Raw genomic sequence first — 25,013 nt, 5'->3', positions numbered from 1 at the left:
CAGCATTGCGAACGGCCTTAAACTACAGCTAATCCTATTTTTCGGAATATTCAAATCATAACTGTCACGTGACTCGTTGAAGCTTTGACAGCAAGCATCAAGTTAGATATTTTGTACGTAGACTGTACGATGCTAAGGTATGCGGAGAAGATCATTTTCACGCGTCTGTCTATCAGGAGCATTGAAATTAATCTGTCCATGAATTTCAGGACAATCAACATTGTTGCTCAGAATGACAGTGCAAGTTTTATCGAGGTTTTAAAGCATACTACAAGTCTAAATAAAGCTCTACAGAACCCTCATAAAACCAAAATTGTTACTTGGGATAAACAATCGTTGCACACGTATCGTCCTATCCGAAAAAAATGAAAAGAGCAATCAGTTTACAGTGGTATTCGTACAATGGAAGGACTACAGGGTTGTTCCAAGATAAGCGTAAGTCAAGCGGTCATGTTTTTAGTATGGTCCGCTAAACACTGTTTGAAAAATGTATGTAAATTTCTGCGATATATAGCGCACACGTTATCAACGTTGGAACGTGACTTTCATGTAAATTTAAGCGCAATATCGAAAAAATCTGCTGCGCGAAGAGCCGATCGATACGGATGTGTTTTGTGTTAGCTCCGGACATAGCACGTGATAATTTAATTAAGTTAGTTGTTTGCATGGTATCACATGTTGCTGATCATTAAATGTATACAACTCCTGTAAATAAAATAAGATTAATTACAGTTTATTGAAAATAAACGTTGAGCTGCCCGAGGATGGAACTTCGTTATTGCCAGATCAACTGTAATTACACAGAAAACCTGATCTAAAACTAAGCAATACCAACGCTGGCTACGTCCGAATGCTAGTCAAAAAAGGAATGGGTAGGAATATGTTGACAGAATGCTCGCTTTAATAAAAGCCGAGAACACCTCTGCACTTCCATAAGATAAAAAGGCAGGAATCGTTTTGGTAAACGATGTGCTGAATGGATGTCCTAACGATTCAATACCGCGAAGGAGCGTGGAATTAAACCCACGGTCTTCTGCTCAGTAAGAAAAATCGGTCGCCACTAGGCCACCGAGCTCCTTATATCACAAAACAATTACGATCAAGTTTCCGTTCAACTTGTTGTCATCCCGGTGGCGACCTCACCGATGACGACGACGACGACAATAACGGATTTGATATGGATTTTCTTAAATATATGGAAAAATATGGAACGAAATATTAACGTACTTGTTTACTCTAAAATGTGAAACTTGAAATTGAACCCATAACCTTATACCACAAACTTAACTTGCTGTTACTAGATTTCGGTCGCAGCGACTTCACAGGCGACGACAACAACAACTGCTCTTGAGAAGGATTTGATATGGACATCCGATCAACACGTCTTGACCAGACGATCTTCTGTTCAGTAAGCAAAAGTAGCAGCCGTCAAGCTAGCCGAGCTCGGGACGTTATTTGCGAAATATTGAATTAAGTTTAAACACATAACTTGAAAGGATCTCATTAGAATGATCTATAATTAGCCGGGCTACTAATGTTTCACAAGCTCTGCCAAGTTCACCACTTAAACAATATAGGAAGTGGTTCTAATGTTGGCCTATGGATCTAAGATTTAGCCCACCGCTAAAAATCAGCTATTTATTAATTTTATCTAGATGAACGCGTCATTGGGACGGTACTAATGTTTTTTTTTGTCGCTATTGAAGATTAAGTCGATTTCTGAATTTTTGTATGGGCCCAAATTAGGAACATTTATGCCGACATTACATACATTTTCACTACATTATATTTAATTTTCCCAACATATATGTTTAAAACAAAAGTTAACTTTATCGCGTCGTTATTTCAACATTAAACAAATACTGAACTATGTATAAAGAGAGAGATGGATTAGTAACTTCCATTGGAAATTAATAATCCTTCTCTCTCTCTCTCTCTCTCATTCTTCAAACAGGTATTCCACTAAGACGCCCACATTCATCAGGAATCATACTGAACTATGATTTCGAATATTCACGCACAAAACTTCCACCCTTCATCGACTTCATACAAAAATTGAAATTTATAGCTTGATTAAGGAGATAAAAGCGTTTAAAATATTCGACCCCTGAACACTCCTCAAATCGGGATTTAGGTCTTAAGGTACCACTGGAGCTGAAAACTGAAAATATTGCCGATGAATGCAAAATGAACTTTGCGCATGCGCAATTATAAAGTTTGCCATGATCATAACATAGAACCTGTTTGCCTTCAAACAAAACAAAATTTCAAGATAGCTTAGATCAGTAAGCTAGTTCCTGCTTTAGGATCCAAGGGTTCTGTGTTCAAACTGATAGAGGGGGGGAGGTCTTTTTTTTATAGAAACAATGATTTCATCATACAAGTATGAGGATGGATAATAAGATATGATTGGTTTTATTTTTTGCTAGCAAGCGTAGGTGGATGAACGGTAGATAATTGTTACAACTGACGATGTCCGTCGCCTCTACAATATCTCACGAGGTCGGAACAAGGAAGAACCTAAAGATGCCAGTAAAAGAAGCAACTAATCATTTTCAAATCGAATCTAGCAGCTGGTCTAGTTGAACTAATTTATCACCTAAGGATGTACCAGTTGCGTGAGCTGCTCCGATGATCCATCATTGCAGAATATACAAACAGCAATATGCTCAAAGCTATCCACGCAAATGTTATTCTTCAAAATCTGGACGCTACTATTTGTTGCACACCATCTTAGTGAAGGTCCTGATAAGCGGGATCTGGTTGTGTGTGATAATAGGTGATGTATCATGTAACTGCGAATTGTTCTCAATTTTCTGTACAAATTTATCTTGAATTGAATACAGAAGAAGATCGACGCAACTTTGGATTCATTTCGGGAAGATCTTGGGCGTACCGTCTTGTTACGCTTCGTATCATCCTAGCCTACGGTATTCATTGACTACGATGAAGCTTTCGAACGACTCAATCACGGATGAAATCATCAACCTCACCGAAGTGCGGTATGAGGCTTTCAAGTGCAAAGTTTTGCGTAATAAAGCCTTGTCACGAGCAACGGCAACAAGACCAAATAGTTAAATGTTACAACACGGACAACCCTTTCAACTTTATGATAGCTAGGTTAGCAGTGGATAAAGGTGGAAGTTTCCAATATCTCTGCAGACAGTAAGCGCCAGACGATTAGACCAACAGCGGCATAAATGCAGAATCAGCACCAACAGCGGAATTTCAAATGCTGAGCAGTTTCATATTGATGCCAACAGAAATTGGCAAATGTATTTGGAGTTGACTCGGCCACATACTACGAAAGGGTGGACACAAAAACTACAAGCAAGGGCTGGATAGGAATCCGGCAGACCATCGCAACAGAGGCCAGGCCAGGAGCCATGTAGCGGAGCCCCACCAAAAACAAAATAAATCTGACTTGGGTCATTGTCAAAGTGAAAGCAAGCTGCCACCAAGGTAAAAAAAATATCACGTTGTCTCTATGCATCACTGTAGGAAAATCAAAATTTCGGACAAAACCAGCAACATTTTTCAAAGTATCGTGGCATTTACTTACGAAGGTTAGGGTACGAGATCTAATCTCTGCCTATACTCCTAATTTATATATGTGGATGTTCAAACGAACGTTTCTAAATGTTTGAGTTGTAACGATAATCCCAAATATGCAGGATCTGTTTCCAGGTTTATTGTTTATTATCAATCCATCTGAGCCATCAGGAATGTGTACTGACATGCTGCTAGAATGCATTCAAGAGTTATTTAAAAGCCTACTGTGGAGAGATAAAAGTCATTTCTCATACCGGTGTAATTCATTTGTTCATTCTGTTGGTCATGAATTACAAACATTTATTTTTACTGGCAATGCGCATACCGCCAGCATCGTTTTAATTATTTTCCAATCAATGCAACCGCCCTCCTAGAGCGTGAGCTCGCTTGTCTAGAAGACGTTTGCTAGTCAAAAGATAATTGTAATATTGCAATAAGACAACCTTGAATATTCAGAATAATAATGCTGGATATAGATTTATTATGTATCAGCATTTTTAGTAATTATTTTCCAATCAATGCAACCGCCCTCCTAGTGCGCGAGCTCGCTTGTCTAGAAGACGTTTGCTAGTCAAAAGATAATTGTAATTTTAGAATAAGTGCAATCAATGCAACCACCCTCCTAGTGCGTGAGCTCGCTTGTCTAGAATTTGCACCTATAAACACAACGATCCAATTCAAATAAACGAGCAATGGGTGGAAGATTCTCATGACTATCAACTAAACTGATTCCTGTAACATGATGAACGGATCACGGTTGGTGATACAACCAAGGCATGGAATATTTGAAAGTGCATTCTCCGCGGCATCATTCAATTAGTTTGCAAAATAGGAGCCATCATCACTTTACATTTGTTCCAGACGACGACAATAGACAAACAAACAAATTTAGTTTTTCTAGCAACGATGGTAACAATCTAACGCTAAATATTTCTTAAGTATTTTTAAGTATTTTTATGTATCTTACATATTAGTATGAACTTTCTATGTACAACGCGAGAAATACAAAGTTTAGAGTAAGATGCCCCTAGTTTTATTCTAAAGATTTTGAGATACATCCGATTGAAAGAGCGGCGCCAGTGGTATAGTTGTAAGTGTGAATACTCTCACTCCAGCAGGCCTGGGTTCATAACATCTCTGATCACGCCTTCCTTCGGAAGGGAAGTCGAACCGTTGATCCCCGGTTCATGAGTTGATGGGTCGTTAGGTAGGGTCCAGGTGTAGGAGCTGCTTCCCTGGGGTAGGTAGCATTAGTGCACAGCACGGAAAACAAGATCGACGGAAAACAAATCAATGAAAAAAAAAAACGATTGAAAGCGTACCGATTCTAATTTATGTCAGACATAGTGCGCTGTATTTGCACAATGATGCGCTGTAATGCGCATTATGTCCGACGTTATGTTTAACGTACTGAATGAATGTAAAATCGAGAGTCGCGTTTAGGGTTTTTCGGTGTCTGACATGACCGACAGTACAGTTCTTATGGTAGTAGAGTTTCAAAGGGTTGCTGAAGTTTCGATTGGTTGTTCCGCCCAATTCAATTGTTGGCCTAGATTTGAAGATTTTCAGAATAATACCTGGTAAACCAGCTGTCTTGGAGAAAAGTATTCAAATATTTTTGAAGGGATTCTTGATCACCTAAACATGTTAGGAATAATTCATGCTCATGCTATGCTATGATAATTTTTGAGAGACAGGATTGAAAAATTGGAGATCTTCATAATAATAACTGATCAAGCTGAATCATCGAAAAAATATCCAGGTAGCTTTATGATCCCCTGAACGTATTTGGAATAGTTCCTGCTCTATCTGCCTTTTTCTGAAAAAAATCTTAGAAACCGGATTTGAGTTCTTGGACATTTGAAGATGTATAGAATAGTACGTGATCAACGTCTCGAAAAAAATTAAAAATTTATTTTTGAGGGTTTCGAAGGCTTGTTTACAATTTTCTGTCCAATAAAATTTAACATCTTTACGTAACAATGAATTCAATAGAGCTGCTATGTCTGCGTCTGTAATAATTACAGAATGCTACAAATCTTCTAACTTCGTCTGCTGATTTTGGCTCAGGATAATTTAGAATATTTACTTTTGTCGGGTTGAATTCCATGTTCAGAAATGTGATGTCCTAAAAAAGTGACATCAACGCAGAAAAAGTTACATTTTTAAGGATTCAATTTAATTTTTCAAATACTTTTTCAAAGTTAGCGAGGTGATGATTAATTGAGCATCCGACTACAATTATATCATCGATATAGAGAAATGCACTCTCTGGAGGCAATCCACTGAGGGCAATAGTCATCTTTCGTTGAAAACTGTTTGGTGATATGTTCAAACCAAACGGTAATCTTTTAAATTCGAATTGACCGGAGGTTGTGGAGAAGGCGGTAAATTGTTTTGAATGTTCATCAAGTTCGACTTGATGAAAACCGGACATCAGATCTAAAGTGCTGAAATATTTCGCTCTGCCTAGGTTATCGAGGATTCGTCTATCCTAGGTAGTGGACATTTATCAGCTACTATTTTTTTGTTAAGCTGTCTGAAGTCTACTACAAGACGCCATTTTTTTTGTGTCAGTGGAGGACTTCTTTGGGACTAGCAGTATTGGCGAATTATACGTACGGGTCGTGTAATTTTGTCATTTAATAGTTTATTAACTTGTGTGTTGATTTCGTGTCTATGAATTTCTGGTGCGCGGTAATTTTTTATATAAACCGGAGAGTTATCAGACAAATTTATCTTCTGTTTGTAACAATTGTTGCTGGACAAGGTGTATCCTTCTAGGGCAAATATATCATTGAATTCTGCTCATAAATTTTGTAGTTTTTGTTTAGGTATTTCTGGTAAGTTCTTTGAATTCAACTCTTCAAAGATCTTATTTATTCTATTATCGGTATTGGACTTGTCGTAACTGAGAAAGTCCACTTTCAAACTGTCTGCTAATGCTTACAGGGTCATTATTAGTGTTAATTAGTTTGACGATATGACATTGAGAGTTTATAATTGCGTTGGCATTAAAAAATCCATGTTTAATTTCTCTGGACAGTGAAACGTAATCGTTCTTAATTTCCTCTTTAAACATTTGTTTAAAAACTTCAGACCTTTGTGGCAAAATGAAAGCTCCGTTCAGATTGTCTTTGAGGGGTATTTCAGTTGTTTCTCCGTCACTTATGATAGTTAAAACCCAAGTATCATAATTTATTGAACAATGAAATTTTGCAAAAATATCTCTCCCAAGGATTCCGTTTGTCGGAATTGGGAAATTTTAATCAACTAATTGGAATTTATGTTGTACTGATTTGTCATTTGGTAGTAAAATATGAGTTGAAGCAGTTCCAAAAGTCTCTGTGGGAAAATTATTAATGCCAGTTATTTGACATTTTTCTAAAGCATTTATTGGATGTGATTGCTGTAGTGCGTTAACTTTAAAAATAGAGACTTCGGCTCCAGAATCAACTAACAAAGTCGATTCTGTAGATGGAAATTGCTGCACGATGTTTTAATTTGAAAACATTCCTCCTTAATTATTGTCGAGTTATTTGATGTACCACCTGACTTTGTGGTTGATGCAATTGTTGCGGCTGTTGAATGTTGTTTACGGGTTGGCCTTGATGTGCTCTTTGGCTCCCAACCTGGCCCAGTTGATGAGCTGATTGGTTATCCGATTGCGTCATGAAAACGCGAGGAGCATAATACTGTGACCTGTTACGCTGATAGCGATTGTAATGTTGGTTATGTTGTCTTTGATAGCCATTATCCTCATTACCACGTCGATAGTTCGAAGAGCCTCGTGGTTGATATCTTTCGTTACGTCCGTAATTTGTTTGATGATTTCCACTTCCGCGGCCTCTGTGGCACAGCACATATTCGTCACGCTGCTTCTTGTACATTTGTACATTAAAGAACAAAAATCACTCATTTAAGTGAACCACGATAAAAAAAAAACTGTCCGGTGCAGCCTCGGTTCACAACCCAAGTCTGCCTTAATCTTTTGAATCGACATATGGTTTCCAATGCATCGCATGTTGCTGGTGGCATGTAATTCCTATCTAACAATAATCACATAAAACCCGTCCACTAGCAGCAATCCAGCATAATACCTCGTTTCACTTCGTGATTGACTGCCAACCAAAATGAACGTGCAATTGATTGTCATATTCATATCTTCCGCCCAGTTCGTTGCAGTGAGTTGGGTTTGTTCGTTTTGATTAAGTTGTGTAACTCTTTGAACTATTTACATTTTATCCATAGGCAACCGACATCACAATGAGTGGCTTGAAACTGGATCCATCCAGTGATCCCGAATTCCTCGATATGGGTACACTGAGGGTGACAAAGAAGTCCCGTAACCTGCTGGTGGTGTCCGGGACGTGGGAATGCTTCCAAACCATGGGCGACGAGGTGCAGTTTGTGCTTTCGTTATTCAGCAAAAATCGTCTAACTGGAGAATACAGTAAGATAACTGAGCAACAGTCCACCGCCTGCAAGTATATCAACTCCGATACGCTGCTAGTTCCCAAAATCAGGGAGGCATCAAATATTCCGGAACGTGGTACCTGTCCGATTCCGAAAGGAAAGTTTACAATTAATAACTTTGAAGCGGAAGTCCCAGCAACATTACCATTGCTACCGGGTGATTATCTCCTGACGTTCAACGCCTTTCGGGACGAGAGCCGTGAGCTGCTGATAGGACTTTCATCAGAGTTCTCAGTGCAAAAGTGAAGTTCAATCGTATCAAAAGGGGTTTCTTATGTAGTTTGGGACGAACATTCGAGTGAAGTAAATATTTCTCAGTGGTTTTCCTACGAAAGACTATCATTCGAAACGTAGTCGAACAATGGAATCAACATGATTCGCACAGCCATAAACGTTTCCCTGACAATCAAAAGAGCACTGGTGTAATGGTTGGTCAAAGCAACAAGCAATTAATAGTTCACCCACTTGATTAGGATTACGAGCTGGGGGTTCGATAAAATTGCCACCCACTCACAGGAAGGGAAAGAAAGAGGCAGCAGCACACGAACACAAGACCAATTCTCGATACGGATGGAAAACGATTTACTTTTATGGTGCTTCCATTTCCATCTCCACCACCCATTTCGATGCTCGCTCGGCTACAACTGGCTGCTGATATTTTTTTTACTGTTAATTGGTTGTTCCTTTAATGATGATTTTGGGATGAAACAATTACAGTTACTATACCTTCCCTGCCGGAGGTGGTAGGAGCGTACATTTCGGATGGTTGCGCAGCTATATAGTAGTAGTTTTCTGCACACCAATCCGTCCCGAGGGTGCAGGATCTGGGGGCAGCAGTCCGTTCCGGTCGGAATGAGATAGGAATCAATTTCGTTTGATTGGTCATTTTTATAGATTTCAATTAAAATCAGCCGCTTTGGCGCAACAATTTTGCAAGAATCCTACGACGACCGACTCGGGTTGTGTTAATGAGAATTTCGCTTGGGTGCAATTGACGATTTACAAGTAGCAATGACGCACTTCAGAATAGGGAAACGGGGGATGAGTAAGTACAAGATTCTAATTAGTTGCAGACAGAAGCTTGTATGGCATGCTTATTACAAATTGCAACAGCTACACATGCATGGGTGTGTTGTTTTTCGGTGAAAAGGTGGGACACAAGCTCGTTATTTTTTTTCTTCAAGAGGCCATTTGAACGCTTGCGACAACGGTTGTCGTCGTTGGGGATCTTTTGTGTGAGCCGTTCGTGTAAAAGTGTTAATGTGAGCGCACGAGGCGAATAGGTGTCTTTTCAAATTGTTGAATGGAAGATGACAGATTTCGAACGGCGTGAGTTCATAGTAGAAGCAGACAATTATCTGTCCGCTAACAATTCATCACTCTATCACCATCGCTACAGCTCTAACAAATCGGAACATATGTTATCAAATTTACTCTGCAAACACCCTTTCCGGTTCCTGGTTCCCGTCGCTAGTATCCTTTCGATAAATCTCCACATTTGGCAATGAACAGCCGGAGCATCGTTCAACCTAAAAAAAAAAAACTTTCCTCCTTACAAGCACCATTGGAACGTGAGAGAATTGACCAAAAAGTGGAAATCCCACCCCACCTTCGACAACCAAAGAACCTTTCGAATGCAGAACCACAGCAAGAAACACTCCATTTCTCCAACCGACCGACCGACCGACCGACCGACCACACTCTCACACGTTCTAGATCTATTTACGGTATCTGTTTTGGGACAACTTTTTCTTTAACGCTTCGGAAAGCCAGTCTCTTGAGGAAAATTTATGGCTTAATTTTTCGGGAAGGATATGGGGCACTGCCTGCCTGCCCAAGTGCCGTTTCCTGTGAGGTTCCAATGCAGGACGACGACGACGACGTCCAGCAGCGGAAAGGCACTTGACTGCCCTCTCGATTCAGTTTTATTGTTTTCGAAAACTTTGCCAATGGTCGGCTTTCCGGGAGAGCTCTCCACTATGTGTGTTGTTTCTTCAGTGTCGAATGTTGCCCGTCGTCGGTTGGTGGAGAGTGTGGAAGAGTACCGGGCTTATGTCGGTGTGGTATGGAAGATTTACTGGTTGTAGAAAAGTTGAGACTTTTAACATATTTAGTGTTGGAACATAATAGAGGTCATAAACAGAGTGCGTAGTCGATGGGGTGAGGAGGGAAAGCTCTTTTTTATTTCTCACGTTAAGGGTTCAACTTGTGTGTTATTTTTGTTTTAGAAAGAAGTCCTAAAGTGAAAAGATTAATCGGTACATCACAGTAAGGAGTTGTCCATAAACTTCATATGTAGACAGTAGAGCGGGAATGCTGTCTGTGTAGTCTACGGGGTCAGAAAAGGAAGCGAAGCCTCTGAACTTCTTGAAAAAGTAGAAGGGTCTCTGCCTAGGGGCACGAACGGAAGCTTCACGCAGGACCGCTAGTGGACGGAACAAATGTGAAGAGCATTTAGTGTCTTGAATTGATCGATCATCTATTATATTTACTCTTTCCGATTTTTAATTGTAGGCGCACCATATTTGTAGTGATTTTTTTTCAAAATCACGCGCATCCCTGATTCCAAGTTTGGTTATAAGATTACAACTCTCGAGAGCATTTTGTGTGGTCGTTGGGGGTGTGTAGTTCTGAATATGGACCAACAGGCAGATAAATTACTTTTTACTGTAATAAGCTTTTTGTCCCTGAAAAGGGCAGTTTTGTTGCCAAAGTTGGTGATGATTTAACCTCCGAAACCGCACAGAGTGCGTCAGTCGCTTCAAAGCGTAGACGACATCCATGGGCGCTTACGCTTGGCGTGTTCAGAGTAGGTGACAGCATCACGGATCACATTTTCCAGGAACACCTTCAGCACCCCTCGTAGATCAGACCTGAGAAACGTTTGACACCGCCACGGAGAACCAGACGACGGATGGTGGTTATCACGAAAAACCTTACGATGACGCTTGGCGCCTTCTTTACCAAGACTTTTTCCTCCTTTGCTACGACCAGTCATTGTTGCTTGTTAGGTAGAAGAGTGGACTGCCTAACCTGCCACTACCTACCTACTGCTGCTATTGCTGCTTCTGCTGCCTGCTCACCACGCCATCCGTAGCTAAAATGAGTTGAGGCCAGACAGTAGTATCATTTCAGGTTAAAGAAGAATGATGTCCAATCAAGTGCTCGACCAAGTGGTACTCGATTATGACGGCTGGGTTTGGGAAAAACGTTTATTTCATGAAACCAGGGATAAAATTATCACTTTTTATTTGAACATTGGACAATGCTTGACATTACCACTTTTTCAATAGTTTCTTGTTGACAATCATCAGTTGCAAGCATTGATTTTGATACGTAGAAATATTTCTGATCGATTGGTGATAAAATTAATGAAATTAGTCCAGGGGCAGCTGAGCTATTAATGTTCAAAATCTTTCATAATTTTGTTCCATGTTCCAATTTCGGTTTTCACAAAGTCCCCCATATAGAAATCACAGACATAGTCCTACGTCAAAAAAGGTGGAATAAATCATCGAAACTTTGGAGAGTTTAAGCCATAAAATGTTGTTGATTCTGTTGCGATAGATTGGGAGTTCTTTCAGCAGTAATTACTAACCCGCGGTTGGGTGGTAATCAGCTTAAAGCTAAAACAAATTTGTTTATTTAGGATAGGTTTAGCAATTAATTTTAGGGTTTTTACTCCGTACTATTTATCTTATCTATTTCACAACAAAGTTCTTTGTTAGTTTTAATTCCTTGCCTGTAAGTTCAACTAGGCATTTATTTTAGTAATAGTAATTATTATTATAAATTCACCTTTGTATAAAATTTAATAACAAAATACTGTTATAGTGCTGATTGTTGATAAGTGAAAAGCTATTGTTATTTTTCATCCCTGTTTCTCCCGTCATCCCGTTTGACGGTTCGCGCTTGCTGGATCAACCGCTGGGTGTAGTGAGTCGAGCGTTAGGTACCGTTTGTGGTATTCAGTACGAGGGGCTGTTGCGGCGAACATTCTCTCCCCCGTGTCACCATAGCTTCCGGTTGGGCGTCACCAGAACTTGCCACGTCCTGCACAGCCAATTTCATAGCAGGTCTCTTCAATGTCCCTCCTTATGTTTGCACTTCCACTCGGCGAGTCGCTCCATCCTTTCCCGGAATCGTTCGAATTACTCGTCCTCGTAACCACCGATTCCTAACCTTCTCGTCAGCCAGATCTCCTTCTTTGATCAGTTGTATGTCCCGAAACCACTTTGTCCGTCGAATGATGGTTGGTAGGTATTCTATCACCCACCGGTGCCAAAAGTTGTCCAAAGTGTGCTTCACCATGTTCCAACTATTCCTCAACGCCATTCCTGCATCCGTCGGGAACTTCTCCGGTTCTCGCACACCATTTGAACTCAGGAGCAAAAAATGATTGGGAGTCAATGATTCATGGTCGGCAGTTTCTAGAGGAATGAATGTAAGTGGTCTGGAATTGACCATACTTTCGGCTTCTTCCAATACCGTAGCAAAAGACTCGTCATCCAGCTTGCGCACTACCGGAACCGATCCTAATGCTGATTTAACGGCGTGAGCCATTCTTTCCCAACCGCACCCCATGTGAGGAGCAGCTGGAGGGTTGAACCTCCACTGTGTGTGAGCGTTCGTAATCTTGTTGATTTCATCCATAAGCTCCCTGCTTGCTCCCACAAAATTCGAACCATTGTCAGAGTAAATTATCAGAGGGGAGCCCCGTCGTGCTATGAATCTTCTTATTGCCTTCTTGCACTGGCAACTACCTTCAGGTTAATGGCCCTAATAGTTAGGCAGGTGAACAGGCAGACCCATCGTTTCACCGCGCTTCTTCCAACTTTCACCAAATATGGGCCGAAGAGAACTACGTCCACATAGGTGAATGGACGTACAAAGGGTTCCAATCGTACCGCTGGTAGTGGCCTCATTTACGGTGTAACGGGTATCGCTTTGTGTATGCGGCACCACATGCAGCGTTTCCTGATAAATCGTATCTTCACTCGCAGCCGAGGCACATAAAACTTCTGACGCAGCTCGTTGACTATGGTTTCGTCATTTGCGTGATAGTAATTCAATAACAACGCCGCAATGCGATGGTTTCTAGGTAGGATGATGGGAAACTTCGTATCGTAAGATAGAACCTGCGCTTCTGCAGCCCAGTTGCCTACTCGTAACACTCCGTGCTCGTCAGCGAAAGGACACAGCTTCACAAGATGGCTTGTACTCCTAATTGCATTCCAAGTGTATTACTTCCTTTTCAATTCTTCTTAGAGATCGTCACTTCGTCCGGAAATGCCTCAGATTGCGCACTCGACCACAACGTTCTTCTGCCTTCTGCAAATCCACACTTACTTTTGGCTGGATGCAAACTATCAACGAAATGGTGAACATATACTGTAGAGCGCAAGAGTCGTTCGAACTTCGAAAATCTATCAGCATCTATCACCGGTTGTCTGACTAGATGGCTGCACACGAACGCCTCCCGTAGTTCCTTGTCATTTTCATCTGTGCCTTCTTCTGGAACCTTCGTCCATTCTGTTTCAACGTTGTATAGGATGTCAGGTCCCTGAAACCAGCGACTGTCAACATTGCAAGCGGGACCTTTTCCCCACTTGGTGGCCTCATCAGCCACGTTCACCTTAGTTGAAATCCACTGCCATTCGTCAATGCTCGACAGGTCCAGTATTTCGTTGACCCGGAAGGCAACGAGCTGGCAATATCGTCGAACATTCGATTTGATCCACGAACAGACGGTTGACGAGTCACTTCAAAAGCAAGTTTTGCTCAATAGTCCTCCGCAAGCGAGCTCCCAGCAACGCTGCCATCAATTCCAGACGTGGTATCAAATGTCCTGGAAGTGGTGCCACTTTCGTCTTCGACGACACTAAAGCGACTCTGATCTGACCGTTGTCTATGATACGGAAGTATCCAACCGCTGCAAAGGCCAGTTCGCTAGCGTCCACAAACACGTGAATTTCAAGAGATTTGAAGCTGTCTGTATTGTAGTTCGGAAAACAGCAACGAGGAATACGCAGTCCTTCAATCTTCTTGAGTACCGCTATCCAATCTATCCAGCGCGTAGCGATCTCCATTGGAATCTTGTCGTCCCAATTTGTGTCCGTCCGTCATACCTCTTGAATTAGAATTTTCTCCGTGGATTACAAATGATGCCACCAATCCTAAAAGGTCAAAAATATTCATAACGAGTCGCAACATCTCCCGTTTTGTGGGAATACGAAGCCGTCCATTCCTTGCAACCACGCCATACCCAGCACGCGCTCGAATCTAGCTAGCCAATATTGTCAAGTACGGTTCTGTCGCTTGACATCCAGTTGCGGATATGGAATCCCGCACGCCTGTGTACCTCGATAACTTCCTTAGCCACTTCGAACGCTTCTTCCGCTGTATCGAAACTGTCCATGTAGTCATCCACATAGTGCCTCTTCTTCACTGCTGCTGCTCCTCTAGGTAGCTCCAGTTCATGCTCTGATGCGTTCATTTACTGCGAGTGCGTTGGAGAACTGGTCGCTCCGAATATTGCCACATTAGAGGCCATGATGGTCATCGGTAACTCGGAAAAGTCCCTGTAGAGGAACAGCAAAGCGCTGCGGTCCTGTTTTCTGATCAACATTTGTAGAAACATCTCCAACCGGCAAAAACCATGTTCGTCGTAGGTCGAATTCTTCGAGTTCCTCCTCCGTTACTTCGTCTATAACCAGTGCACCCAGACTCTCGATGTCTAAGAAATGCCGAACGTACTCGTGAAGAGCAACGTTTGTCGATTCTGCATTCATACAAAGTTGTCTATGCAGAGTATTAGCTTGTGGCTTCCGCAGACTGCCGCATACTGCCCAGCCAATCCTGGTCTTCGTTGCAATCGGCTCGTTTGACTTGCCCTGCCGCAGTTTCAGTGTAGCTAGCAGATGAGCATTACTCAGCCCAATAAGTATTCCTGGCGCAGCGGATTCGAAACTCTTCACTGGAAGGTTGCTAAGATGAGTGAACCGTGTTGCGAGTTCTGCAAATTTCACGCTTTGTCGTGGTAGTTCAAGATTCTCGTCAGTGTACGCCTCCCTTAGCTTGAACCGTTTGCTTCCACCCGCTTCTGAAATCTCCATTGAGACGACTTCTGTTCCAGTTATCTTCTTGTTGACGCCTCCGGTCCATTAAAGGTGCAAAGTCTCCACATCTCCGTAGGCTCCAAGAGCGTCTGCGATTGACCGCTCTTCTAGTGTCATTGACGATCCGTCGTCGAGGAATGCGTAGGTGTCAAGGTAACCTTTTTGTTCGAACAATGTAATTGGGAGGATTCGAAAGAGTGTTGATGAAGACAGCCGAGAATGCACGACTACTACCGCACTGGTTGATTTCGGCTCCGCTGGTGGCTCAAAATGTAGCAATCGGTGATGTCACTTCGGGCAATCGTTAATCCCACAAACCTCTCCTTTGCTTGGCCAACGTGTATGCATCCTCTTAATTTTTCTCGCTATTATAATTGTTTATGATGGGAACGCAAACTCAATGCATCAGGAAATCTTTTCAACGCATGTAACACGATTGAACACATGTTAATTACTTTAATTTTGAAGATATAAACTTTCATCTAAACACAAACCTTCTTCTGAGGGCTGAATAAATTCACTTGCTTTTAACTGAACTGATTTTTCCATTTGTTTAGCCCGTGCAGAGTAGAGATGGGCAATCCACATGCGAGCTGTTTAAAAGTCTCGATTCATTCAAGTGAGCTGACGACCCACAATTCTTTTTTTACACTGAAAATAAAAATTTCGTAAATTTAATTTTTTATTTTATTTATTACGAATTATAAAAAAAAGTATACCCAAAACAGAATATGCGTGCATTGTACGAGGATAATTCAAAGGGCAACGAAAATTTATTTAATAAAGTAAATTGTGTTTCTGGTAATCGTTACATGTTTCAACGATTGAATTAAATTAAAAGATAGTAGGCTGCACACTTCGAAAAATTCATGTAAATTTAGCTGCTCTGAGAGTGACATATACAAAGATCAATTTTGACATAGATTTGAGTCATAACAGACGCGAAATATAGCTCAATCAAACGTAATTTTCGTCAAGCAACGAACTTTTCAGTCTCGAAGCACTTAATATTACATGACATGATTGTTTACGTCTCATCTTTTATGTCAAAGATTGATTACGTCACGTGTTAAGTTAGTTATTTCTAAATGTGTGTGCGTGCGTACGGACGTGACGTTTGTTTTCTCTGACGTGTGTGAAAATTTGGAAATTTTTTAAATTTATCATTTATGTGTAATAGCTTGTCTCGTAATTGGAGCACATTTTTCGCGATTCGAAGTTCCAGTGATTACCTGCACACTTAGAAATAACTAATTTTACACTTGACGGAATCTGTCTTTGTCATAAAAGATGAGACGTAAACAAACATGTCATGTAATATTAAGTGCTCCGAGACTGAAAAGTTCGTTGCTTGACGAAAATTACGTTTGATTGAGCTATATTTCGCGTCTGTTATGACTCAAATCTATGTCAAAATTGATCTTTGTATATGTCACTCTCAGAGCAGCTAAATTTACATGAATTTGTCTAAGTGTGTGTGATTATCTGTTTAAATGAAATGGCGTCGTTCAGTGTTGTATTTACACTTGGGTGCTAATTCGATTGACCGGTTCTGGATCGCCACTTAAAACCGAACTTCAAGATGTTGGAAGATCATCGGTTGTCAGCGAGTGCAGGAGCTACAAGCTCTACGTCTCTGAAATATCCTCCAGCTCGTTCCTGGAACCGCTGTCAAGCCACCAAACTTTCAACGCACCATCGTTCGGTGCGATCGTGTTGCGGAGGAAGGGCTTCATTCAAATGTTCCAAGTGCCAGAAGCTTGCAGCTGACAAACGTCAAATGGAAATCGGGAATTTGATTAATATTGGAAGCATTTGATGACGGAAGAAGCAAACAAAGATAAGTTTTGTTCTTTTCGAGGGATCTATCATTTGATGTTATGTTTATAGTCATGAGTGCATGTGTGTGTTTTTTATTGGTCAGTGAACGATATTGACAAGTGTGGTGCAGCAAAAATTTGCGCCTTCTGTAGATCTAAACGTTATTTGATGACACTTTTGCTGAGAAATTATAAATAAGAAAATTAGCTCAAACAACTGTTTTTTTTTAGAGACACCCTAACTCAATTCAAGAAAATAGCTCTAAATCGGTCAAAGTTACTTGAAATTAGCTTAGCTATAACTTCGCCAAAAAATGTATATCTTAATTTTTTCAAACAAAAAAGTTAGATTTTTTTATTTAAGTGATAATAAGAACCACCCTACAATTCATTGTCATAAAAATGAGGGCCTAACTGTAAGGAACAACTTTGTACACGAGGCTTTTAGCGAAGACAACAAATCAAGAAGACTGGCAACTGTTCCCTTCTCCCATACAAATGTCAAGCGTCACTGATAACAGCGCCTCTATCAATTCAAGGTGGAACTTTGAAGCACAAGTGTTAGTGAGACTGCTCATAAAAAGTGACTGTGTGTGTGACCTAATGTCACCGAAACGAATAATCATAACACGGTATTCGTTGTTGTTTTTGTTTTGGTCTACAAAATTTCACGGCAAATTGTATCATAATCCCAGCAAGCCGCTGGTTTTCCAACTCCAAACAGAAAAACTTGTCATGGTGGATCAAGTAGAGGATTGAAACTCGGATCGGTACCTAGTGAAAGTAACTTTTACTTGTGAACGAGGAACCGAAATTTTGTTTATTTTGCCTGTTGGATGCAATCAATTATAAGGAATTGGCAGATTCCACCACCATTGAGTGAACTACCGTCATTCGGAAGCTGCTAAAAATTCAAGGATTCAAAAAGAAGAAAGATCCGGTACCTACATCACGATCCAACGGAAGGCGTAGCAGGATCTAATGATGGAGAAAATGAAAATGAAAGGTTGAAGGGCTACAATCCCAAACGGTACGTATTGATAAAGCATACCTATATTTACATTTAAGATGTTGTAAGAACATGAAACCACCAGATAGTGATCCTCTGTATGATTTAACAATTCTTGGAATCAACCGACCCCTTCCAGAGAATGATAACAACAGTGTCGGATTGGCCAATGACATTCAAATAGTCAGCGAGTACTGTCGCAAGTTGCCAAGCATCACAACTTAACTACCCCCGCTGTGGTCAGGTGCCAAAGCCGTGCGGAACGGGCATGCATTTTACTAATGCATCATACGAATGCCCATAAATAATCACTAGAGGGCTTAGGAAAAGTGGAAGATAATCCTGAGATAGCAAATTAATGATCGAGGTAGGTCCTACCATTATTGTGAATGGCATCATTGCCATAGTTTCAATTTTCAAAACAAATTTACTTACGCATCTGTTCAGTTTCAGCTGGAATTTTACTCGTTGTCAGCATAAAGCAAAAAAAGAAATGGTTCACTTTTTACGACAATCAAAACAAAACCAAGGACAGCTATTTCTACCTATGTGTATGAGAATGCACTCGTGAATTAACACACACCATCATATACGAGTTCCACTTTTGCTCAGAAGAGGCGTTGCCGTTACTGTCTCCTGATTTTTGGCAGAGTTGCCAGTCTTCTTGATTTGTAGTCTTCGCTTTTAGTCTAAAGGTTCAATTTCACGCTCAAAACAGATCCTTTCACCTAAATATTCATTCTGGACCACTGTGCAATGCTTTAAAATGTTATAAAAGTTGAATGCAAGCTAAATCTGTTATAACTGTTAGCCACACGGCCCTTGAATATAACTCATTTTTTTAGTTCCGTTTACACAAATTCTCTAAAAAAGAAACGTACACAGGCAACGTAAATTCTTTTTTTTTTCGCAAATTGTATGTACATCGTACAATATTGTATTCGTACAACATTACTAATGGCAGCAGTTTCGATGTAATATTCATCTCTTATTTGCTGCGTGGGTCACTCATGGAATGAGTTAATTATTTTATTCAAATATGAGTATATGTTATTCATAGATGAGTAAAAAAAAATTTCAGTCTATGAGTGGCCTATGTTTGAGTAAACGGAAGTTTAATAAGAGTAAACGTCTGTCATAATTAGTTTCAAGATAGCGAAGCGAGTAGTGGTTGGACATAAGTCTTGACATCACTCGAATGAATCCCCGACTTACATCCAGACCTTTGAACCACGCTCTCGAAGAAACATTTGGAATAATGGAATGTAACCACCGCCCAAGAGAATTACTTGTCCAATCGTTTTGCCAACTTAAAAGAGAAGTCTGACGTACTAATGGGAAAAAAAATTCATCATGTGAAATTCTTCTATCATAAATCTCGCCTTGTTGTGCGCCCACCTTTGCGAGAGAGTCTGCCTTCTCATTGCCTGGGATTGAGCAATGTGAGGGGACCCATACAAAGGTAATCATATATGATCTTTCGACCAGCAAACTCATCTGTTCCCTTACCTTTGAAAGGAAATAAGATGAGTGCCTACCTTGTTTCATCGACCGAATAGCTTAAATCGAACTGAGACTATCCGATAAGATGAAGTAATGGTCTATGGGCATATCGGAAATCATCCCCAATGCGAAGTTGATTGCTGCTAGCTCAGCAACATAAACGGAACAAGGTTCCTGAAGTTTCCGAAAGGCGGTTGAGTATTCATTGAAGACGCCGAAGCCAGTGGATCCATCAATGCGTGATCCATCAGTGAAAAATCTTCTATTGCAATTGACTTGTTGGTACTTTTCAGCAAAAATGCGGGGAATTGAGATAGGTCGAAGTTGATCTGGAACTCCTTGAATAGCCTGTTTCATGGAGAGATCATAGCCAATGGGGGAACTGTAGTTAGTAAAGCATACACGAGAGGGGTTATAGCAAGGAAGGCTAATATCCGATGACATATAATTAAGATAGATTCGCACGAATCTAGACTGGATGCTCAATTCGAGCATTTCTTCGAAGTTTTTAATCACAAGGTTGTTACTGACACTTTCCAAACAATTTCCCGCCATTGTGTCCTAGTCTTATTATCCTCCTGTTCCTGTGCTACTTGCCCCTGCCCAGCCAGGATTTGGTCAACCGTCCGAGAGTAGTATCTGAAGGAGGCTTCAGAAACCAGTTTCCTACCTAGATCCTTCCAATTGAAATTGTTACCTATTAACCTCGAGCCCGCCACGAGTAATTGGTACCCAATACTAACCTAAAAATACTGCTATTTAAAATGTAAATCAAACATTACTGATTTTGGCTCCGCAAAGTGTCACACACGACTGAGCCTAGTAAATAAACAAACTAGTAAAAAAAAAAAAAGATAGCGAAGCTATCGTCAAGCAAATTTTAAAATGAAACGCATTAATTACACGGCTGTTGAGTCTTATATTATTTATATTTGAGATCCGTTTACTTAAATTAGAAAAAATGAAGTTCACTGAAGACTGAGAAAAATGTTTCGCAAACATGAGTAAATTTAACTCACATTTGAGTGACATTTATCATACTTGAGTAAACATTTACTCATTCTATGAGTAACGTACGTTTCAGCGAATTTGAGTAAACCAAACTTACACTTGAGTTAGATTCGACGGCCGTGCACCTATGCCTTACATGTAACCGGTGCTTAACTCAACTTAGTTATTCTCCATCAAGTATGCAACACCATTCGTCTCGATCGACACAAAATAGCATACAAGCCCAAATATCATACAAGTCCCATCGCCACATTCCTCTTCCCACACTTCCTTTGTTGACTGCCACTCTCGATCACCATCCATCAGCGATGCCAGATCTATGGAATTTTCCGTAGATCTACGGAATCGATCGAATTTTGCGGAAATATGGATTCGCAAGCAAAATGTATGGAATTACACGAATACGCTCTTTCCTCAACCCGGATGGCACCTGTTATGACATCAACGGAATTGATCACACAGAAATCTGGCATCACTGCCACCCATCCAGATCCATCGCATCGCACTCGTATACGAAGCAGCAGCAGCAGCAACAGCACCGATCGTCGTTCTCTTCGGTCCAATCGAAGCTCGTTATGCGCGCATGGAAATTCCGCGCGCGAGCAAATTGATTATCGCTTCGGCTTCGGGAGGCTTTGATCTGGCCTGGGATCCTGGTTTTAATGAGATAATTTTGCGTATTATTACAAAACCTTTGCCGCCAAAGGAGGAATCCAACAATTCCTTCCCCTTGGCCATATCGCGAAATATTTTCACCGAGTCGAGTGCTGTGCCAAAGCGATACATTTTGCCGACACCCCGACGCAAGACGAGTGCCGTTCAATTCCGATCGGAGATCAATCGAGTGCGATCGTAAATGATTATGTTGAGTTGGTCGGTTTTCGGTTGGAATCTTGAGAGGGTAATGAGTGATATTTTTATTCATTCGATATGGTCAGTGTTGTAGTCGGTCCCAGAACTCAGGTACGATCAATGTTCCCATCGAATTTAGAAAGTTAAAAACGTCCTCCATTGCAAAAATCGTTCACCTTGAACGTAATAATCGCAATTATCCGTACCTTCGATAATTATTTTCCCATTCTCAGGGCAGTTGGCCATTCCCACCAAGACAGAACCCTCGGCGCGGCCCTATCAATTAAGAAACGATATCAATTAAGTAGCGTCAATTTTCCGAATAACTCCTCAAGAATCGGTCCGACTCTTCCCACCCATTTGTGTAAAAGCATGTATAGCTAGGCCGATGGCCATCATGGGGCCCTCCAATCAAAGTCTCTCGAGTTATGCCCTGATTGCAAGCCTCCACGCCTCACCTCAAAGCCAACCCTGAATGAGTGACTTAATCGGGTTCCGCAGAAAAGTGACTTTTATAAGTTGGACTGTGGTCTTTCAATTGCAATTATCAGCTCCCGGGAGAAGGTAATCGCCAACCAGAACGCGACGTGCTGCGGCGTCCGTTGTGGAACAGGTTGGTATTTTGCCCCCCCCCCCCCCCCCCCCTCTCCTCCCTTCCTCTTTCACAAAAAAAATAGTCCCATTCAGTTTTCGAGAGCAAGAGCGAGCGGTAGGAAATGTCGATACGAAGAAAAACCGAGAGCCGGCAGCAGCAGCAGCGTGAAAGAAGCGATCATTGATTTAAATTGCGCGCCTCGAGAGCCGAGATCAAAGGAACCGATCTCGTTTGATAAAAAAGTACAATAACAAATATGCTAAAACTTTTCAACATCGCTCCTCCTCGCCTTCGGGTGGGGTGTCGACCTGACCGGAGTTCTCTCACACGATCGACCTGCTGGTTTTGTTTTTGTTTTTCCTTTAAATCGTGGCACTTGTTGTGTGTGCCTTTCCAGGTAGACTTTGTGCCTCTGGGAGGGCCTCGGGAGGGGGGTGTCGAAAGCACGCCAGGCAGCAAGACCTTTCGAATATGAGGTCACTAACACTTTGGTTATTTATTTACATCGGTGTTTTGTACCCCTCAGTCGGGAAGATTCCAAATCGGATCAGTGGAGTAAAGGTCACCTCGGACACTTTGGCCGTGGGTTTGCAGGTGCACACTTCAAAACTGAGCTTGAGAATTGTGAAAAAACTTTGGAATTGGGTTAATGACCATAATGTCGGCCTACTATTGGGCCCATACATATATTTTGAAGGACAACAATGTCTCATTAGTAACCAAAAATATCCATTTGTTTTGTCCAGAAGACGTATTGTTCTTCGAAAAACGCAGAACAGGAGATTTTTATAGACAATCCTTTAGATGCATATGTCACCATTACAGTCATTTCCTCTACTACTTTCAGTTGGAGTATTTTTGACATCACGAATAATTGGTTAAACTTATGATTACAACCCCTTTGGATTGGTTCACCGGGATCTGAGGTTTAAAAAAAAATATTGAGAGATTTAGCATTTGAGGGGGTGGAGGGGTGTTTCAGAAGTCGCGACCATTCATTGATTAAGTTTAGTAAATTATGCTATGAGGGGGGTCTAGTTTGTCAAAAATATGCTAGGTCATTTATGGATGGCTTCTTATTCTGAGAAATTTGCTTGAACTTGAGGAAATCTAAATGAGTGAATAACAGGTTGGTTTTCGTGAGAAACAATTAATCTAATGCAAATTTGCAAAATATTTTTTTTAACTATTAATTTAATAAATGATCTCTAAATAAGTTGTTTATCCTTTAATCAGAGAAAAATTCTCCGTCTTCTTCTTTGGAATTATTACTTCTCCACTGGGACTTTACTTCGGCTCTCAACTTAATGTTCTTTGAGCACGGCAACAGTTGTTTGTGGATCCCCAGCATGGTTGATTTTCACAACAAATGTTACTATTAAAAACAAGCTATGGCAATTAATTTTGTATGCAGAGAGCTGTAAATGTTGATTTCCAGAAAATGAGTACCAAATATTATTTCTGTTTTCGCTCCTAAAATCGATGTATGGGCAAAAATGTTTAAATCTTCATACATTATTTTTACGAATAACTTTTTCCCCATAGGAAGGTGGCACCACGTTGTCAGTAGTTGATCAAATCTGACAGCTTACATTAATCCATTGAGAGCTTTCAAAGCATAACCATTTTTGCATTAATATAATTGTGTGGCAAGTCTAATCATACTCTATGCCCACCCAATTATGGCTTTATCGTCATCTTGTAGAACATGATTTGGACTTGAAGGCTGCTTCAAAATCTTGCTACAATGCTACTTGGGCAGGGACTGACTCGACCAGAAAAATTTCTACACCCGAACGGGAATTGAACCAGAGGTGTAAAATGGACATTTTCATGCCATTTAACACCTCTATGGGGAAAAATTTCGTGACATTGTATTCCCCAATACAATTTAGAGGTGACATCTCCACAGTAAAAATATACATTTACCACCTCTTGAACCAACGACAGCCATTTCTTCCCTCAATTGTGCTCGAACCGGGCACTCCACCAATAGATGATTTACATCTAACACCGCACCGCAACCCTGGCAGTAGGCCATACTGCCGCTAAAACAAGGTCCATGAGTGAGCCGTGTATGAGCAATCCTCAGCCGAGTCAGAACTTTCTGATTCTGAATTGGGTACATCTTTCCACTCTTGTGTAGTGTTCTTGATTCTACGCAGGAATGCATCACGGTTGTTATGCCAAGATACATTCCATGCGTATCGCGAGGTCTGCTTCACCCAGCGGGTAACGTCACCATAGGGCACCGAAGTGACCTCTAGCTGAGCAAGACGACCCTGGTTAGCTAGTCTATCAGCAGCCTCATTCCCTGTTATACCTGCGTGCCCAGGTACCCATACAAATGTTATGTTAGCATACCGCTGCACCTCCAACAACCACGGGTGTCCAACCTGCCCATGCTCAAGGGCAGAGAGACAATTCGCTTAGTCAGAGAATACAACGGCCTGAGACCCGTTTGCTAGCCTTCAAGCTTGCAGGAGAGCATAGGCCTCAGCTGAGAAGATACCACAGAGACCGGATAACCGGCCGCAGTGGATTATGGCCTCCCCAGACACCCCATGACCAACTTCCTCGTCAATCAAAGAACCATTCGTGAATAGCATGGGCCTTCCCTCGTATGAGGCAGCAACCTCCCTGAATGCAGTTTTCGCCACACTAGAGCTGGCCCCCTCCCCACACATAGATTTAACCCTCCAATCGACTTTCGGGGCAGTAGCATCCCATGCCCGTTGCCACAGCCTAACTCGCTGGGCTAACGTGGGGAAAAGGCTCCACCATCCTCTCGCCCTTGCAACCGTGGGCCTGTCATTGAGGATGGGATTCCTTTCCAATAACCTCAGCGCCTTAGTGGCCAGGTCTTCGGTGACAACATTCACCAAAGGTACCTTTCCATTCTCCACCAACAGGGAAGCTATTGGTGAATACCTCAGCGCTCCACTACAAATTATGTACGCCTCATTGTACTGAGGTTCCAGAATCTTGAGCAGGGAGACACCACCCCTGCTCCACAGTTCCGCTCCGTAAAGGATACTAGGGACAACCAGAGCCCTAGCAACCTTGGTCAATGTACA

At 41.4% G+C, this 25,013-nt stretch overlaps 1 protein-coding gene across 1 annotated transcript; it reads left to right on the top strand.

Annotated features, from left to right (window-relative positions):
• Positions 1-7,685: 7,685 nt before the first annotated feature.
• Positions 7,686-8,274, top strand: LOC135711430 (uncharacterized). Its single transcript, XM_065234299.1, has 2 exons — positions 7,686-7,736; positions 7,804-8,274. Exons 1-2 carry the CDS (start codon positions 7,686-7,688, stop codon positions 8,272-8,274), a joined length of 522 nt encoding a protein of 173 aa, XP_065090371.1.
• Positions 8,275-25,013: the final 16,739 nt, after the last annotated feature.

This window comes from Ochlerotatus camptorhynchus, unplaced genomic scaffold (assembly GCF_037179485.1).
Source record: "Ochlerotatus camptorhynchus isolate MF236.1 unplaced genomic scaffold, CSIRO-AGI_Acam_v1.1 ptg000432l, whole genome shotgun sequence".
NCBI classification, from domain to species: Eukaryota; Metazoa; Arthropoda; class Insecta; order Diptera; family Culicidae; genus Ochlerotatus; species Ochlerotatus camptorhynchus.
The sequence above is the reverse complement of the archived record's forward strand: the minus strand, read 5'-3'. Positions and strand labels throughout refer to the sequence as shown.

Bases quoted from the DNA above. Each gene is read 5' to 3' on its own strand.
- LOC135711430 (XM_065234299.1), top strand. From the start codon at position 7,686: ATGAACGTGCAATTGATTGTCATATTCATATCTTCCGCCCAGTTCGTT. The intron at 7,737-7,803 runs GTGAGTTGGGTT...TTTTATCCATAG, and splicing joins CTTCCGCCCAGTTCGTTGCA to GCAACCGACATCACAATGAG.